We start from the raw sequence: 19,654 nt of genomic DNA, 5'->3' as shown, positions 1-19,654 counted from the left end.
AACAAAAATGATTCTAAACTGGACATTGAAATTTTTTTTTTTTCGTTCATTTCAAAAGTGAAATATTTATTAATGAGGCTTCTCTGACTGATAAAGTCATCTTTTTATAGGTTATATATGCATCATATTCCTAAAAAAAAAATCATATTTAGTGTACTGTCATGAATTTCAAAGAATAAAAAATTCCTGGTAATAAGCACAGCTGCATATATTACACAGTTTTGTGAAATTTATTTCTGTAGTTTCGAAGGAGTTGGACAGGCGGACAAGACAAAAACAATATGTTCCCAACCGAAATGGGGAGACATTATTAAATACAGAAGAAACAAGTTTGACAAAACTAAAAAAAGAACATGGAGACAACATTCTCATGCCAAAACTGTGCACCAAATTCATGTCTTGTAGAAGATAACAAAATGAGACAAAATTCTTACAAACTGGAGCATAAAAATACCAAAAAATATTCAACTCCAAAAAACCAATTGCAAAACTGATCATTGAAAGTTGACACCCAACAAAATCTACGTCACCATTCTAATATTGATGCCAATCATGTCTTGAACAATATATAAGAAATATTACGAAAAAAACTTATGTTGAAAATGATCACTACATAAGATAATGAAGTAGGACTCCAATAATATAACAATTGTAGTGGTAAGGCACAAAGAAACAAAAAACAATTCTATATATATTTTGTATATTTATTTCTCTGTTGTAAGCTGAACATTATTGCTATAAATCCATGTACATGTACAGTGAAAGACCCTGGAATTGCAGGCAAATTGGGCATTCTATAAACAAAACTAAATGCTAATTTCTACCAAAATGGTATTGTATATATACTGATTGGTCCCTTGAAAAAAAAAAGTCTGATGTCATTTGTAATATCACCACAGTCCACTCATTATTGTATGTTGTGCAATTATTCAGACAACTGTAAATAAAATTCTTTTCTCAGTAATTCATTACTAATGCCATAATGGTCATACCGACATGTCATGAGTTTGTCTGTATCACATTCTCAATGTAAGTACATTTTAGCAAGTTATATACATGTGATGCTTATTTTGTCATAATAAAAGCTGTTATACACAGCACTGCCATTATTGTTTTCTATTTAATTTTAGTATTGTATTAGGACTTGCATTTTGTTACAGATTCGAAAATTTTGCAAAGCCATTCAATTGTTACACAAGTATTCCTGATATTTTTTTAATTTATAAGTTGACAGAAACTATTACTAGTGTTAAAACAGGCTAAAAAAGGTGAGATGAGATACCATGATTTTCAGGGTCTGCTGTAATGGCTAGTTATATGTCAACATAACAAAAGAAACACAACTATTTAAAGCTAAATAGAAGGCAATGATGATGGCAAGTGAGAAATATTCTCTGGATGAAATGAAGTTTGTTCAGCACTTTATTCTTTGTCTCTAAACACTAACATTATATAAATCATAATATTGCATTCTTTAAACATGAACACAAGTCAATAAATTATCAATACTTCCACTAAATCTGATGAGCACTACACAAAGAAATGTTTTTCAGTTTCATCACAGTTTGGCAAATTTTTCAATCACTGCATCCAAAGAATCCCTGAAAAATGAAGTATTCCATTAATGAAAATTCATAAATCATATCTTTGAAGATCTCCAAATAAATTACAGGCATGCAAACAAAGACAAGAAACCAGATCTGGGTTTAAAAAAAATCTCAAATTTAATAGACTTCCTTTAACTCTTCCATTTGAAGCGAACTGAAATTGGAGTAAGGAAGAAAAAGAGATTTAATATTTAACTTAAGATGAAGAATGTCCAAAATATATTTATGAAGGTTCAATTTTGGCAACAAAATGTTAGTTTCATTGTCATAAACAATTGGAACTGTGAAATCAAGTCTTTTAACAAGACTCTGCACATATACATGTAACATGGCATGTTCACTGTACTACATAATAAAAACTTACTGTATTTCAGATTTGAGAATCTTTTGTCCATTATAGAATATTTCTGCCACCTTAGCTGCCATAGGATCTGTACCTAGAGTGGCCACTGCCACAACATTGTCACCTCTGGAAAAGAACAGACTCATATATAAGCAAGTTACTTGGTTTTTGACTAGTACATGTATATGTAAATTGAAAAATGTAAAGGAAAGATGATTTCTTTTCCATAATGAATAGAAGATGGAAACTACTAATATTAGCAATGAAACATTTTTTGTGAGTAATTTAGCATTCTACTTTTCATTTCTTGTATCACCTATGTCAACAATCAAAAGAAATTTCTTGCATGTGTAATTCAGCATCCATAATTTCATAGATTGCCCTACCAGTGCACCTGGTCCATGCTCCTAATTTTTAAGGAGTACAGGTTGATAATTTACTTAAAGTTATCTGTTATATTTTTCAGTTTTGTTTTTTTTCTTAATATTTTCTTTGTTTCATATAAACCATGCCCTGTCAAATTTGAATATTGTGTTTAATAAGTATGATTTCTATTTTGAAAGAAAATGATAACATAGCAATTCCTCAATATTACTCACTTCAAATATTTTTAGTAATCTTCAAAATGGTTTTAAACAATTGTAAAAACTACTGTATAGTCCAGTTTTTGGTGAATTAAAAAAATCTGAAATAAACCAGTTTTCTTTCGATTCTTACTTTGTGTAGAAAGCTGAAAAACTGTGTCCATTCAGATCACCATGAATGATGATGTCATCATAGCCAAAACCGTAACCTAAAATGTACAAATAAAATCACATCTAAACAATGAATACATGTAGTTCAAGGTTAAAAAATAACAAATTTAATAAAAACATCTATCTTTGGGTTAAAAATGTTCTTAGTTCATAGTATCTATCATGGATTTTTTTTATTACTTTTTTAAAATGACTATATAAGCATTGTGTGAAACATGTTTCAAGCTGTGACTAAGCTACAAAACTTAAATTGAAATCAAAATACATATAAAATGCATTTTGATAAAGATTATTTACTTATTTCATTTTGGAAATTTTGTAAAAAGCTTGACTAATGTTCCATATAGTTGCTTCTGTAGACAACTGGACAAATTTTGCTTGATAAAGAATTAATAAAAAAATTTGGTTTTCTTAAGAAATGTCATCAGACTTCAGGAATACCATCAGTTGAAAGATTGAAACAATACTAATATTCTGAAATTGAGAGTTAAACCAGTATGAGAGATTTTTTTTATTTTTTACATTCTATTCATCTTGTCTTTGACAGTTTAACATTAATATTTTTATATCTGATTTACCTGTATATCTAATACTTTTCTTGTACATCATGGTCCAGAAGAATGGAACACTCTTTATTCCATCTCCTTTCTTCAGAATAGCTTCTGCAGCAGTTTTACCATGAGCATGTGCCATCTGCCAGTGCTGGACGTTTGCTTGCTGATCATCGGCAATGAACAGTGGGAATTCTACAATATCACCTGTAGCGTATACACCTTCAACATTGGTTTTCATGTTCTGTAAAAGCCATAAATATCTTGTTATTCACAACAAAATATTTATATTTGAATTTATTCAATAAATATGACTAAGAACTACTCTTTAGTATTTTTCTGAATAATCAGTAAGCAATGTTAAACATGTTATTATAATAGGTTTATTGTGTTTACATTTGATGAGCAATGGTCTTTGACTTCAGAAATAGGTTGTATTCAGATTTTCACATGATAATAACACAATAATGTTCTAATATTTAAAATGTAGGTTAAACAAGAATACCATGTATTTTACATTCCTAATCAGTGATTATGTCCCTTTATGGAATTGTGAGTTATTTGTGTTTATTATGATTGACATTTAAGGCCTACCTTATCTACTGTTATAAACCCTCTATTGGTCATGCTAATGTCTGAACCTTTCAGGAAATCTGTGGCTGGTACAACACCTGAAAAAAATTACAGTAGTAACCTCCAATAGTATGAAAAACAGATTTATCTCCCATTAGTGAAAAAATCATAGTTATCTCCCATTAGAATCCCAGAAGTTATGATTGTAATTGTTAATTATGATGAACCAAAACTAAGATTTTTACATCAATATTTGCATAACATGATAAAAGCAGAGTTATCTTCAATATTATTATGACATGTGAAATAAGAGTTATATGACATTTTTTATACTTTAAACTAGAGCTATGTCATGTCATCATATCATAAAACCAGAGTAATACGTGAAAATAAAAGATAACTATGTCCATCTAAAACAGTTGAAATTTGGCTAAGTATGAGTTTTTGTGCTTTAGAAAAATTTCAGTTAATTTGCTAGTCTTATTTTCTGGACAAAATTGTAATTTGACAGCAGTTTAAAGAAGTAAGTTGACTATAACTGGTATAATATTAGTTTCATAATTCTCTTAGTACATGTTTATATACAAATTTACTACTTTATATGTAATTTTATACTTCATTTGACATAAAATGTATTGTTATGTTATAAAATCTTAAATAGAGAATTAACTGATGAAACCTACGTACCTAACCCTTCCCTGACCTATCACATAAACAAATATTGCTTGTTCAGGTTAAATTCTTATTTATGTCAATAAATGGTAATTCTCAGATAAGACATGTGAATTAATTATATATACATACCAACACCTAAAACAACCAGATCACATGGAAGTCTGGTGTCATCAGAAAGAACTGCTTCTGTAGCAGTATTATTACTACCAACAAATTCTTTTATTCCACTCTCAAGGTGAAACTTTACTCCCTGGTCTTCATGAAGCTATGAGGGGAAAATGTTTATCAATTATTGCCTTCAAAATATTGTAGAGTTATCAGACTTTCAAATATTGTGTTTTACTAATTGTGCATTAATAGAAAATACATAATAATAATAATAGTATTTTATGTATATTATTTTTGCAATTAAAAAATACCAGTTAATGTTTGTTTATGGCAATAAATTTGTTACCCATTTACAAAATTTAACTTTCCTTTAAATATACACCATATCAAAATAAATAACTTTCACCAAAAATCATTAAATACAATCAATATCTTTTCACATTTTCACAGAAGGAACTACAGTACTAGCACCAGTATATTATGACAGTCTTAAGAAAAGTAAACTTTGGCAGGTACCTTTTTAATCATTGTTCCGATTTCATGCCCGAAGGATTTTTCAAATGGGGCTTTACCCGTGACGAGAACGGAAACAGATTTAGCTATAGAGACCACATAACCAGCGACTTCCATTCCTATGAGTGAAGGAAACATTGTGTACATGTATATATTATTCTATCATACAATTAATGCATATTAGAACACACACACACACTAATCGTTAGCATTATATACAGTACCTGAACTGATCAAAGCAGTTTGATAGATTGATGACTGATGTCTCAGTAGAGTGTCAAATGTTGGTAGAGAATATGGTCCAGAATTTTGACAAATCAGTATATAGCATTTTGTCATTATTTTAACAATATATTTGCAAATAAATAGTTAAAATACTGGATAATCAATGACTAAACATGTATTGCTGGTATTGTTGCAATAATCAGTTCAGGTACTGTATTTGTAATATGACAAACCCAAGAACCTGTCATGCTCTGTTACCAGGAATTCACAATTAATTTTAGGTTATAATTTGGTTTCCTCAAGGTATCTGAAAGTCTGTGTATTAGGGAATTTGTAAAATAATATTTTCAAATTTAGCTTGCACATGGCATAACCAAAGTTGTTAAATCTAAAGAGTATTGAAGAAATTAAAAGTCAGGATGTGATGTCCAAAAATGTTGATGAGTATAGCACCTCACTAAAGATAAGTGATGGATATAAAGAAGAGTTGCAGAAAACTTGAGGATCTAAAACTGCAAACTACTGTATGTGCTTTATATATTCTCATTAATAGCAGTCTACCATGTGCTGTTCAAAATGGCCTGCAGCGACATTATTGGTTCAGCAATTTATAAAGTAAGGTAAACCCAGTCTCAGTTGACATTACATGCTGTGAAATGGTTTTTTCAATTTTGAAAACCTATGAGAATTAAAAACTAAATGAGAAAGAATAGTCCATATATGGTCAATTTGAAAAAAAACTGCCAATCTGAACTAAATTTTTGTGAACATTTTGTTCACATCATTTCTATCACAAAAATGGTTAAAGAGATGTATATAGCAAATAATTTCAATACAAGTTCTCAAAAATGTGAATACATACATGTTAACCCATATGACAAATTTTGTGTAAAATCCATGATTTCACCTCTCGATCAGCCAAGAAAGTTTCATCATGGCTAATGAAACAAAAATGTCAATACTGTTGTTTAAGGGAGACATAATCTCCATCTAATACCATGTGCCTAAAGATTATAACACAGCATATTTCTTTTCCCTTTATGAGTTGGCAGGTCATTGTAACAAATGAAAGTCGAAATTTAGGGAAAGGGTTTACCTTCCCTTTTAGTGACATTGAAGTAAGTAGGATGACCTTCACCATAGCAACAAGGACAGTACATACGCCATGCATTAACTACAATCTAGAACTTTTAATATTTATGTACCAGAAGTGTAGCTGTTCTAGTCAACATTCAAAATCATTCAAAACACACAGTATTTAAACATGTAATTCCAGATTTTGCTTTGTCAAAGCACAGTGAACAAAAATCCGTCCAAGTTTTAATTTATGTTTTCTGCCAAAATACCACGAAAAGCATACAGTATATCTGTAGATTTAATTTTTGGTATTTCATGGTTCTCTAAGTACAGAATGAAGGAAAAAAAGCAAATGTTTGTTTTCAGTGCATGGAATATGTCAGCTAAATCTTGTATGATAAAAATGGCATACAGGATACAATTTATTTCATACATAATTTTATCAATCTATATGCTTAAGATTTAAAAATCTAGAGAGAAGCAACTAGCAAGCCACCAAAGCAAATAGTGTGAAGGGGACACAATTTGTACCTTTTGTAATACCAATCCTACTTTCTCTCCTAATACCAACTGGAATGGTACTTTTATCATGTCTATGACAGAAATACTCTCAGCCTTGTCTGCTAAGAAGGCTGCTACTTCCATACCTTAAATGTTTATATTTAATACGTAAACCCTATGGTGTTAAAGTAACATCCCAGAGTTTGTATAAATATTAAGAATGGGAAGCAGAAAGTCATGATGGGGACCATACAATTACAATACATGGCCAAATGTTAGTCTTGTCTTCCTGTTACTTTATAGACATATCCTGTCGTGTTACAGTTCTGTCTTAATGTGTGTATAAATACTAGGATCTGGAAGCAGAGAATCTTGAGAGTACTACACAAATAAAATTAGTGTAAGGCCACCAGTGGGTGAAATCTTCCCATTACTTTCTAAACAAAAATCATTTTTCTAAAAAAAATATTGCAAAGCCAATGCTCAACTAAGTCTAATTAAATTTTAATCTTCAGTAAAAGAAATGTCTGAGGATTATCTGAAGTTGATATTTCTGATAGTTGGACATTTCTAGTTTTTGTATTTTTATTTCTGGGTCATATTAAAATTTCTTGAGAAATTCTTCATAAAATGTGCATCCAAAGCAGACAGCAAAACATGCAGAATTCTAAAAAAATGAAATATCTATTTCTATACAGCACATAAAATTTAACATCTTAAAGCTATTTAAAGTAAGTAGGAAATCTCAATATCGTTTAAATAATTTAAAATAACTTGAAATTAAGACAGATGTATTCAGTTTTATAGTATTATAAAAATAGACAAAAAAGTCCTGAACCAGGTACAAAATGGAAGACACATTTACTTTAACTTAGTAGAAAACTATGATCTAAAAGTATTTCTTCTGTATGGTAACATGTAAAAATTCTTCAGTATTAAACAATCATCAGTCATTTAAACAAAACATATCAAGAAGTACAGGTTGTTTCTAAGACACATGTATAAAGTTATCCAACAATTCTATCTCTTAAATTTTATTTTAGGCAATAGTATTCTTTACACAACAAAATACCAATACATTTTTGAAAGGTTTAATTTTTTTATTTATTTTATAATCTAATCCACCTGATAACAATTTAAGAAAGATTTTGCTTCCCAAGATGCATTTCTCTTCACTATAGGTAACTAAGATACATTACATACCAATGAATGATGAACCAATTATGACAACCTTTTTGCCCTTGGCTTGTTCAGCTATTTTGTTAGCATCATCAGGAGTTCTCAAGAGACAGACATTGTCAAAGTTAGCACCAGGTATGGGAAGCTGGCGAGGTCTGAAACAAAGATTATGATTTGCTTATAGTAAAGACGTGAAAGGCAAATTTGAAGTCTTTTTAGGAAGTAAAGCTTCAGCTACTCCCAACAGTCCAAAATGGACCATTTTTAGTTGTTAACTATGTAAAGGATCTTGATAAATATAAACACAAAAATGGATGATAAAAATAATAAGGAAATAAGAATTATAGCTGAATTGTCTCCCCTTTAAAGCAGTGGTCACATTTTACAATATATATATACCTGAATATGTACTTTACAATGCATTATCATGGTAAATAAAATAGTTTTCAAATCAAGATAATTTGAAATATTAATACATTATTTCATCATAAAAGAAAATAGGTACTACGAAAGATTGATTCTAATCAGATAAAATAATTTACTGAATAAAATTACCAACAATAAAAATATAAAAACCCGTTAATACATACGTGCCACCAGTACCCACTACTAGTGATGTATAATTTAGTGATGATCCATCCTCAAATGAGACAGTCTTACATTTAGTGTCTACAGATGTCGCCTGTTAATGCAATTAATTTCATATTTAGAAATCAAATTTATATTACAAGTCTTATAAATGATTGTCTATCAACCATATGTCAGTGTAACACCTCAAGTCAGGTACCTAAAATGACAATGACAAAGTCCATTTTACCAGAAGCTAGGTGCATATCAAAATGGGAAACATAATGGCTGATTCAATTACAGTAAGATCAATGACATGATGACCATTCAATTGAAAAAAATCAAAGAGAACCAACTTCTTATAAATATTGCTATGCTGCAGGAATCTACCAATTCTATTATGTCTCATGGTATGAATGGTCAATAAGGCAAAGAGACCATATCATATGAAGTATACCATACATTACAGCATTAATATCATGGTGATGTTTTTTTCCAGTTGTGACATTGCATTTTTTCTACACTGAAAATATTATTTGTGCACCACAGTTTTTCTAGTTATTTGCACAGATACCTAAAAAGGGACAGATATACCTTTTTGCCAGTGAGAACATCTATTCCACTGTTGGTATAGAACTCAGCACTTCTAAGGGCGTTACTTCCTGGGGTCAAGTCCATAGCCTGTAAAAAAGACATTATAATTTTTATTACTCTTTAGTACCTACAATATTATATACCACATAATTTTTCTGGAGCTAGAATTTTCTTACTTAGAACAGTAATTAACAAAGACTAATTAGAACCAATATTTTGGATATTCTGGCTTGAAAAAATTTAAATGAAAATTTTAATGAGAGAATAAACTCCTCAGGCATGTTTATCAAGAGATATTACTGGCAATGGATTAGACATATTCTGGGGAAACCCACAAGTAACATCACCAGACAGTCTATTAGGTGGACTCTAGAAAGCAAAAGAAAGCAGGGTCACCCAAGACCACCTGGGGGTGGACCGTTGGCAGGGTCGGTCAAGGTGGACCATTAAGGTGAAGAGGAAAGAGATGAGAATTCAGTGGATTAAACTTGAAAAACAACAAAAAACAAAAAAACAAAGAAGAGTGGAATAAGCTAGCCCTTATCCTATGTTCCCCAAGGTGCAACAAGGACTAGGTAGTCAAATGTTCTACTTTACTTGAATCTGTAATTGGTGCATTGTAAATGATAACACATTCTTTTTAAGATATAATCAACATTCTTGACTTTGACAAAGATTTCTACAATATGTTTATTATAAACATTTTTCGTTCTATATTTCTGTTTGTGCTGATCAAAGTTAGCCAATTTGGTTTTGTAGATCCAACCATACTAAACAATTGTGGACATAAATACCCACCTTACTGAGTTTTGGTCTGTCATATGGTAGATATTTCTCTTGTGTTGCTATGGTAACTTTTCCAGTAAATCCTTCCTCTCTAAGTGTCTCAGCACACATGACTGAGGACACACCTAAAATAGAAAACACACCATACTGCAATGACAAAGTAAATTAAATGTTTTTTTTATAATGAGTTAACCTCTCTAATGTATCAGATGTAAGACATTTTACTTTACAATGCATAATCCCTTACCCTTGTTTGACAAATTATGAAAATAACTACAAATAAAAGTATCTTCCCAATACAAACAAATCTGAACTAAGTTAATATAAATTTTATCTCAGTTTAACAGCATTCATTGATGACATTAAAAAAATCAATTGATGAATTCATTATTATAAAAAATCAGATCAAAGAGCACTTAGTTGTTGGTTGATGACTGGTTTTTTATTGTTGTTTTGCTTCCAATGACACATATCTAATGCATTACAGAACGAGTATGTTTGACCAATCAAACAGAGCTTTGTTCTAGTCCATTTAAAGAGACTGCTTTGTTCTAGTCCATTTAAAGAGACTCTACTTTGTTCTAGTCCATTTACAGAGACTGTTTTGTTCTAGTCCATTTAAAGAGACTCTACTTTGTTCTAGTCCATTTAAAGAGACCCTTCTTTGTTCTAGTCCATTTAAAGAGACTCTGCTTTATTCTATTCCATTTAAAGAGGCTGTGCTTTGTTCTAGTCCATCAATCTGATCAAGATTTCTATTGTGCCAGCTCAAAGAAGCAACAAAAAGTGTCACCCAATTCAGACATATTATTCGGACTCTGAGCCAACCAGACACACTCTATCTATTAAGTGCCAAGTGTTTGGTGATGAAACAGTGACTACCAATTTTAAACTCTTCGGTGTGACTTAGTTGGGGTTCAACCGCATAACCTCCCTCAGTTGAGATAAAAATGCTACCATGAGACCACCACAGCAGTAGTTTTGATTGGACTAAGTGATGACTCACCTCCACCAATGATCAGTACTGACTCAGAGTTGCTCTCTGACTGTTTACACATTAATTTCTGGCTCTTGCTAGAGGTCAACAGAGCCTTGTCACCTTTGACCTTCACCTTCCCATTTGCAACAGTAACCTAGAAATCATATATTGTATCAAGTAATTCACCCCTAAAGCAGAGCAGATTATGAAGTAGCTGTTCTGGAGTAAACTGAGCTTGTATTCTAGGGCAAATATGGATAACAAAACATAAAAATCAATATTGACATTTTCAATACATTTCAAATATTTTCAGGAAGAAATACTCAACTAATTCATTATTTTTAAGAATTACCAAGACAACTGTCGCTATATTCATATATATATATATAACAGTATACCAATAAAATTGTCCACAAATCTCAAACTCACAATTTTTTACATTATTTAAATACATTAAAACTAGTAGATACTAATCAAATGTCATTAAATACCTCAAATTTAGGAATATTGTCCAAACCCGGAAAATCTTCAATGTCACCCGTCTTTACATTGAAGCAAGCTCCATGCCAAGGGCAGCGAACTCTACCTTTACAATAAGCACCTGAAAAAAAAGTCGAATATAAATATATAAATATATAGTTATACCTATTTTTAATTCAATGTCTCAATTTACATTTATGAAACAAAATGAGTTGTATCTTGCATTAAAATTAAACAGTTAATTCATTAGGTTACTTTGTGTTTGTACTGCACTAAGTTCTATGCATTACAACTTGTACATTGCAAAATGTTTCAGAAACAGAACTTGACATGAAGTTGCAAACACTGTCGTGTTAGGAAAACTCCTACTCGTACAGGAAGTTGATATTGGATACGACCAAAATCACCTACAATGTATGCCCCATCTATATAAAGCCACACCAAATTAAAGATAATTTGACTAACATTGGACAGATTGATATAAATTGAATAATAATTCAGGGTAGGAAACTCACTCAAAATCTAGACAGTCCTGAATACAATTTTTCAATATATTTACTATATGGCTATATATTTTTTTGCTATGATTAGCAAGTCCTGCCAAAAAATAGCCAGTCTCAGGTGGTGGACACGCTACTATTTCCAACTCTGAATAATTTACTCTTTTGAAGAAACTTTGAGCAATTATGCTGGTCAATTAAATAAAAGTTAAGCTTTGACACACCCATGAGCTTCTGTATATGCCATGAGACTCACCTTTAGCTAGAGGAGCACCATAATGAGTACATTTACTACCAACAGCATAAAACTCTCCATTCTCTTTTACTAACAAGGCCTTGCCTTCACCAACATCTACTTCTCTCATTCTAAAATTAATTATATGTATTATGCATATATGCTTAGCTGCAAATATGATAACTATTACTCAGGATTATACTTGTATACTACTGTTATAGAAGTCTAGCCCTGATTAAATGGGTATACTGAATTTTTACAAATTTAAATAGAAAAATGCAGAAAAGTTTTCAATACACTGCCTGGACCTATCTGCAATTATGTTTCGGTCATTAACCAGAATACAACAGAAGCTAGTTAATCACATACCCTATTTGCCTGAAAATATATGCAATGAACAGAAATGGTAATTTTACAGGAAAATAACTAATATTGTCAATGTTTAAGTGGGGTATATTCTTTCTTCATGTTTAATTAGATTCCTGCTTTAAGAGTCTTGTCAAAAGGAAGAGAAAATATTGTTGTTAAAACAAATTTCTTAAGAAAACTGAGGTATTTCACTAACGATGTATTGTTGTTTTACCCATTAAGGTACATTTTTGAGTAAATTTTGAAAAATATTTATGCAATAATGAGGAATTTTCTCATTTTCAGCCTTATGTTATGCAAATAAGAGGATTATTTTACATGGACAGAAAATATAAATGTAATGTAATTAACAGGTAAGTGATTAAGTGGAATCCACTGTAATGTGTGTTAGTCTTTTCAATATGGAAAATTACAATCAAGGTGTTCATCAAACCAATATTTTTATCATGAATGTTGACCAAGTTTAACATTCTTAAGTACTCTGAATAAATCATCAAAGATCAGGTATGCACATTCCATAATTACTAAATAACCACTTCAGTAGTCACAAGGATATCAAATTGTTATTGAGCTTGTGCCTAATGAAGATATTTGTTTGTGGACATGGTAGCCTTCGTTAAAATTCATAGATTTGATAGCTACATCATAGAAAAGAAAGAAAAAGCAATTTTTTTTTCATTGGGAATTAAATTTCATTGTTTATCTAACTGAAGAAACTATGTAAGCTGGTACCTCAAAAACAATACTTTCACAGAATACATGTATGGTGTTGCATAATCTTATCTCCGGTACTAGTATTTCAAGGATAAGTTTATTTTTATAACATAACTACATTAAGTCTAACTTTCGAGAAAGTGTGAAAGAGGCTGAAAATTAAACACACTCATCTTTTTTTTTAATTTGCAATAACATTCCAAAAAACATTTTTCAACAGTAATTTCTTACAATACAATTGAAGTAATCTTACAGGCTAGCATGTAAAATAACTTACTCTCCATCTTTGAGGTCATCCACTCCACAAACTTCAGCTTCTACCATTGGCATTTCGATTGCTTCCTCTTCAGTCTCCTCAGTTACTTCAGGGGGATTTAGTGACTGTACAGGCAAACTTACCTGGGGACAGAAAATTTTAAGGTTACAAGAGATTTAAAGTATTTTGTGTTTTAATCTTAAAAAATCAATTAGGTAACTATCACAAAAAGACACCAGGGAATCTATCAATATTTGTTTTGTGTGATTCATGAGGATAATTATCATTATGCTAGATAACCCTTTAACTTTATGTAAAAAAAAATTAAATATTTTTAACAATCACTTTAAAAGACCCTAAGACCACTCTGTTCCTGAGTTAGTATAATGGTATGACTCATGTCCCTTTTTTCTGAACAAAAACCTTTGAACCCTTATTGTGAAAAAACAAAATTGTCCCGTAAATCTACATATTATACAACAATACATAAGCAACAGGTTAGTTACCTCTGAAGTTACAATAGTTGCTGATTCAGGCAACGTTGGTTCCTCTATTGGGACAGCAGGTTCTGATGGGGGTTCAGTGACTGGGTCAACAACAACCTCTTCCCTCGATGTCCTGTCCTGGTCAGTGTCTGGTGGCGTTGACTCTAGACTTATCACTGTCTTAATCTGGACAGTTTCTGCTTCTTCTACTGTCTTGTCTCCAACTGTCTCTTCCTCACTCTGAAAAAAAATGTTTCTTGATTAAGTATAAGTGTTTGTAAGAATCAGGCAAAATAGGAAAAATCAGAAACATGCATGTCAAAACCCCAATGACCTGACAATAAAATATCACTCAAGGATGCTTTCTCGATTTGAAAAGACCATTATTTGTTCTCTGCATCATTGGATTTGCTCAGAAATTTTTCGATAGAATCTTACAAAAATGAGGTGTTTGACAGAGTTGTCTGCCCTTGAAATGTTCATTTTCAGTGCATTTCAATGAAACTGTAACTCAAAGGCCCAGCATAATATGGAAAATCTTGTTAGTTTTCCTTGATTCTGATTGTGCAAACTGTCAAATTACATTATCAAAATAATGGGTTTTTCATACCATGTTTCACCTAAAAAAACTGCTACTTAACAGAATCTGGCACAAAACTACAGTGGGAAAGTACCTACCCCACAGCAACTGGTAACATGAGGCTCACAAGAGCCTGAATGGCTCACTTGTTCAGTATTGAAAGTATTTCCATATTCAACTCTTTATATCAAAATGTATTCATAATCAAAATATTAGTGAAGTATATCTAACAAGGAGAAGTCCTACAACTTTGACCTATGGAGACTTTTGTAGGCCTTATCATGAGGATCATCTCATTAGTTGAAAGTTTTTTTTATCTATTATAGTTCTTAAGACACTGTCATGGCTTCACATTGCCTCTTTGGCCAGGTGAGCTAAATATGACACTGTTGTTTCTTAAATTTTCAAAACATACAATTAAATAAGGCCTGTATAAGTCTCAGACTCACATAAAACCAGGAACATCGGTACATACCCCTAGAAATTCAATGCCAGAATAATATCAAAGTAAAGATTTAAAGCTGCCTAACTACACTGTAATTTGAATTTGATCAAAACTAATATAAATTGTACTCTTGTGAACTTAATAGACTTTTCCTCACTTACTGTTAAGATATTTGTAGTTTTCCTGTAAGGCCCATTTTTTGTAACTCACCTCTATCTTTTTAAGTCCTGAATGTGACAGTTAAAGTCCAATACTTCTGGATAAAGCATGCATGATCACTTTTAAATGCACAAATCTATTTTTATTCCAATGTTTACGACTCAATCATATGTAAACATTATTGATATTTGAACCCATTAAAAGATAAAACTTCTACTGTACACAAAAAAAATCAATTTAATCAATGAAGTCACACTTAATGAAAAGTGCATGCACTGAAAGATAGAGTCTAAGAGTTGTCATTAACGAGACTGATAAAAAAAAACATATGGTTCCATATCTATTTTGTTTACCTGTTACCATGTCACACTTAGCATCTTAAATATCCTTAATCATAATCAAACAGGATGATTTACATATCCACAATTAAAATGAAATAAGTTGAATTTTAAAGACAATTTCTATGGATCTTACCAATAGAGACCCTATAGCTGATAAAGCATTACATCTATCAGTAAACCCTCAGGCCACATGTAACAATAACTAACTTTGACAAGTATATCACAAATTTATGTAGATTTTCTTAAATGATTATAACATGTGATTTTATTGTAGATATATAGATAGGGATTAGTTTGATAAATGACATTCGATTGCTCAGTTTATCAAATCTATGTGTCCTGTTTAATTTTTTTAATCAGGAAATTAGTTTGATATGAGAGTTGAAATCTTAAAATTTTCTAATTTCTGCAAATTATTCACAGACTTGAAGTTAGAAAAAATATAGTGATAGGTAAATTTGATCATACATTAAGGAAAATAAATTATCAATGACTTTACAGATATGGCCATAATAAAAAAAATTCCCATCCATCATTTTTCTAAATTAGGGGAGAGTGGGCAAATTTTATTAATTATTTTTTTTTATCAATATCAGTGAAAAATACTGTAAATTTGAAAAAAAAACTGACCTAAATTGGCAAAGAATCTAAAATAAAATTTTTGAGGAGGGTGACAGAATTGGGTAGGGAGGGATGAGAATCCAGAATATTTTTTATTTTGCCATATAGTATTCTTTTTCAATTTGCTGAAGGACAACTCAAAAAAGTTCACATAAAAAAGGGTAGAATAACATAAAAAAAAGATATCTAGGTTAACCCAGGGGAGGAACTCTTTATGAAATAATTTTGGGAAAACAAAATTAAGATTAATGCAAAAATTTCATTTTTTAATATATTTTACTTACCATAAAATATATACATACTTTATATAAAATATATTCCTTCTTTTAGTAAGTTCCCATCACAAATATTAAAACAAGTATACAAATCATCTTGATGGTCACAAGGTACTCCAAGTTGACATCTGACCATACATAAATGATTAAGGAGGTTCCTATCACAGAGGTAAACACATATGGCAGGGTAGGAAACTCACTCAAATTCTAGCCAGTCCTGAATATAATTTTTCAATACATTTGCTATATGGCTATACAGATTTTTGCTAAAATTAGCCAGCCCTGCCAAAAAATAGCCAGTCTAGGGCTGGCGGGCAAGCTACTATTTCTAACTCTGACATATGGCCCATACCATGCATGTATGGTTCACATACCTCAACATAAATGAACAATATACCTATACAATCCCACCTATGATGAAGCGGGTCATATAGTGTAGCGAAATCTTAAAACTGACCAAACCCAACATATAACTTGTAAACAGTTGAATTATTGTAATTTAAGTAGAGGTGCACTTACTTCTTCCCCAAGTTCAATCTGTGCTTCCTGTTTATCTTCTCCTAGTTCAATCTGAGTCTCCTGGTTATCTCGTTGCTCTGTGGTAGTTTCTGACACTTCCTCAGTGACTTCTGTCTTGGATTCAACTTCTACACTGACAACTTCACTTTCCTTTTCACTCTCCTCTCCACCCAACTCCTTTTCTGAATCACTATCCTCTTTATCGACCACAGGAAGAATTATTTCTTCTGTCTTGTCAGTTGCCGTTGATGCCTCTTCTTGTGATTTCTCTTGTACCTCTTTAACCTCCTCTTTCACTACTTCTGTAGTATCCTCTACCTCGACTTCCTTATTCTCTACCTTATCATGTGTTTTTTGTGATTCTATGTATTCTTCTAAAGCTCTATCAATCTGATCACTCTCTTCTTGTGGATTATATTCACTAGATTTATTACTATCACCAAGATTATCTCCCTTTGATATTTCTTTTTCAGAGTTTTCTGTTACTTCAGATACTGAATTTTGTTTATTTTGCAATTCTGTTTCAGTTTCTGTTATTCCATTTACAACAGGCTGTGAAGAGTTATCTTCCCTTTCTTCCTTTTGATCTATTTGCTGATTTAAGGTTTCACTCTTTGTTACCTTCTGTTCCTCAGGTTTGGAAGAGTTATTTCCCTTGTCAGGAATGGCTTCTACAGGACTCTGAGTGTTACCATTGATATTTGAACTGTTTCGTGATACAAGAAGTGATTCCCTCTGTTGAGATGACTTTGGTCTTTTATGGTTAGCCTTTTCAGGGGCTGTACCTTTAAGTAAATGTAAAAATAGATTACTGAAATGCTTTACAAATAGCAGAAATGAGTATGATCTTTTCTTTTGTTTAATAATAAATATCATATTTTTCTTCAATTAATCATAACAGAAACATACCAGCAACCTAAAAAAACAACATAAACTGTTAAAATCATTAAAAACCTGGAGCTTGCATAAATAAAAGGGTCCCATTGAAACAATATACATATAAGTAAAACTCTTGTAATTGTAGTAAAAAGTGTGAAAAATTACACTACATTAAAATTCAATAATTTTAGTATTTGTATCTAATTTTGGAAAATACAACATTCTTTACATTAAAGCAGAAAACAAAACTATGACATTCAATTACTGGAATTGTAACTACTCAAAAAAGAAATATCACACTATAATCTGAATATAAAATGTTAAGTCATTATAACATGATATCTAAGTCATAAAAATGTTTTATCTTTTGGATAAAATCTAATGAATATCAAAATCATAATTTCACATCAGCAATATTAAAGTTTTACTGGGGGTTTTAATCATTACCTATAATAATCAAAATAGTGTGTCAAAAACTGACAAACATAACTGACAAACATAACGGACAAACATAACTGACAAACATAACTGACAAACATAACGGACAAACATAACTGACAAACATAACTGACAAACATAACTGACAAACATAACGGACAAGTATAACTGATAAAATTTTAAGGAAAGAAACAAAACAAAACAAAAAATTTAACAATAAAAAAATGAATACCATGCATACCAATACAAGTCTTCTAGTTAATGAACACCAAAGCTGTCAACTATAAATGATCAGTAATGACTGTTATCTAATAGATCATCTCTACATGTACATGTACATGTACATGTATAGTGTCTACGACTGATTTAGATAAATGCAAGAAAATAACAAGACATCACTAGCATACCTGGTTAGATAGAACACATTTTTATTTCACTTCTTGTTCTATGTCATTCTTTTAATGTTTTTTAAATAAGTGTATGAATGTTACCATAGCTACACTACTGTACCCTGTAGAGTTTGAAATAAGCATATGCCCATTGCCCCTAGAATTTGACAACTGGATGTGGACAACTGAAGTTTCTGATTTTATTTAGGTTTCCAAAATTTAAGTAGTGAATTACCAAATGAAAGTTTTTAGTTTAAATCACTGCCCTGAATGCAACAAAAATTGTTAAAAATATATCAAACCAAAATCTCATTTTTGATACAAAGATCCAGTTAATGATGCCTTACATTTCTATAGTAAATGTTTATATCAAATAACCTTTAACTTGGTGGTAGCATAGTTGTAAAAACTCTTAACTGATTAAATAATACAATCATAAAATTTCTTCTTTTTTTCATTGGTTAACAGTTTACAGAACAAGTAAACTCCTACTACACCATAGTTAAGTTATACTCTATACTGTAAACCGTCAAATTTTCGCCATTTTCGCACACCTGGATCAGAAATGTGAAAATTAAACTATCACAAATATTTTCTTTTAAGAACATAACAGTACAATTTGATTAACGAGCCCAATTTTAAAACTGATTTATAGCAGAAATCGCAAAAATAGACTGCAAAAATTTCCCGGGTTTACACTAATCAATTAAAAATGAACAAAGGAATGACATGTCATCAGACCTGCTCGACATCAACAACCCACCCCAACCCCAACCCCCCCCCCCCCACCACACACACAAATCAATAGTTTCATGAAAATCTTTTAAGAATACTGTTTTTTAACATTCAAGCATCTCAGTATATAAAAAAGATTTTATTTAAATTTAAAAAGAATTCTATGAAATAGAAATGGAGAGAGAGGGAGCGATAATCTCA

The 19,654-nt window shown here is 31.0% G+C and overlaps 1 protein-coding gene across 6 annotated transcripts in view; it reads right to left on the bottom strand.

Moving 5' to 3' along the window:
- Positions 1–683: 683 nt before the first annotated feature.
- LOC148608238 (apoptosis-inducing factor 3-like) overlaps positions 684–19,654 on the bottom strand; it is a 43,926-nt gene continuing 24,955 nt past the window's right edge. For 5 of the 6 annotated variants that reach the window (XM_088546510.1, XM_088546508.1, XM_088546507.1 and 2 more), the window contains 17 exons: positions 17,013–17,797; positions 14,094–14,312; positions 13,609–13,730; positions 12,270–12,379; positions 11,525–11,634; positions 11,061–11,187; positions 10,067–10,179; positions 9,269–9,355; positions 8,698–8,789; positions 8,132–8,262; positions 6,959–7,074; positions 4,634–4,769; positions 3,851–3,927; positions 3,284–3,500; positions 2,668–2,743; positions 1,972–2,076; positions 684–1,601 (listed from right to left, as the gene is read on the bottom strand). In XM_088546510.1, coding sequence (XP_088402636.1) covers positions 1,559–1,601; positions 1,972–2,076; positions 2,668–2,743; positions 3,284–3,500; positions 3,851–3,927; positions 4,634–4,769; positions 6,959–7,074; positions 8,132–8,262; positions 8,698–8,789; positions 9,269–9,355; positions 10,067–10,179; positions 11,061–11,187; positions 11,525–11,634; positions 12,270–12,379; positions 13,609–13,730; positions 14,094–14,312; positions 17,013–17,797 — 2,666 coding nt within the window. In that variant the 3' untranslated portion in view covers positions 684–1,558. Of the gene's footprint in view, positions 1,602–1,971; positions 2,077–2,667; positions 2,744–3,283; positions 3,501–3,850; positions 3,928–4,633; positions 4,770–5,128; positions 5,245–6,958; positions 7,075–8,131; positions 8,263–8,697; positions 8,790–9,268; positions 9,356–10,066; positions 10,180–11,060; positions 11,188–11,524; positions 11,635–12,269; positions 12,380–13,608; positions 13,731–14,093; positions 14,313–17,012; positions 17,798–19,654 lie in introns of all 6 variants that reach the window. The other variant, XM_088546511.1, reaches the window with a different exon arrangement.

The sequence above is a fragment of the Perna viridis genome, chromosome 9, assembly GCF_037379345.1.
Source record: "Perna viridis isolate PV_CMFRI_1.1 ecotype Kerala chromosome 9, ASM3737934v1, whole genome shotgun sequence".
In the NCBI taxonomy this organism is placed as follows: domain Eukaryota; kingdom Metazoa; phylum Mollusca; class Bivalvia; order Mytilida; family Mytilidae; genus Perna; species Perna viridis.
The sequence above is the reverse complement of the archived record's forward strand: the minus strand, read 5'-3'. Positions and strand labels throughout refer to the sequence as shown.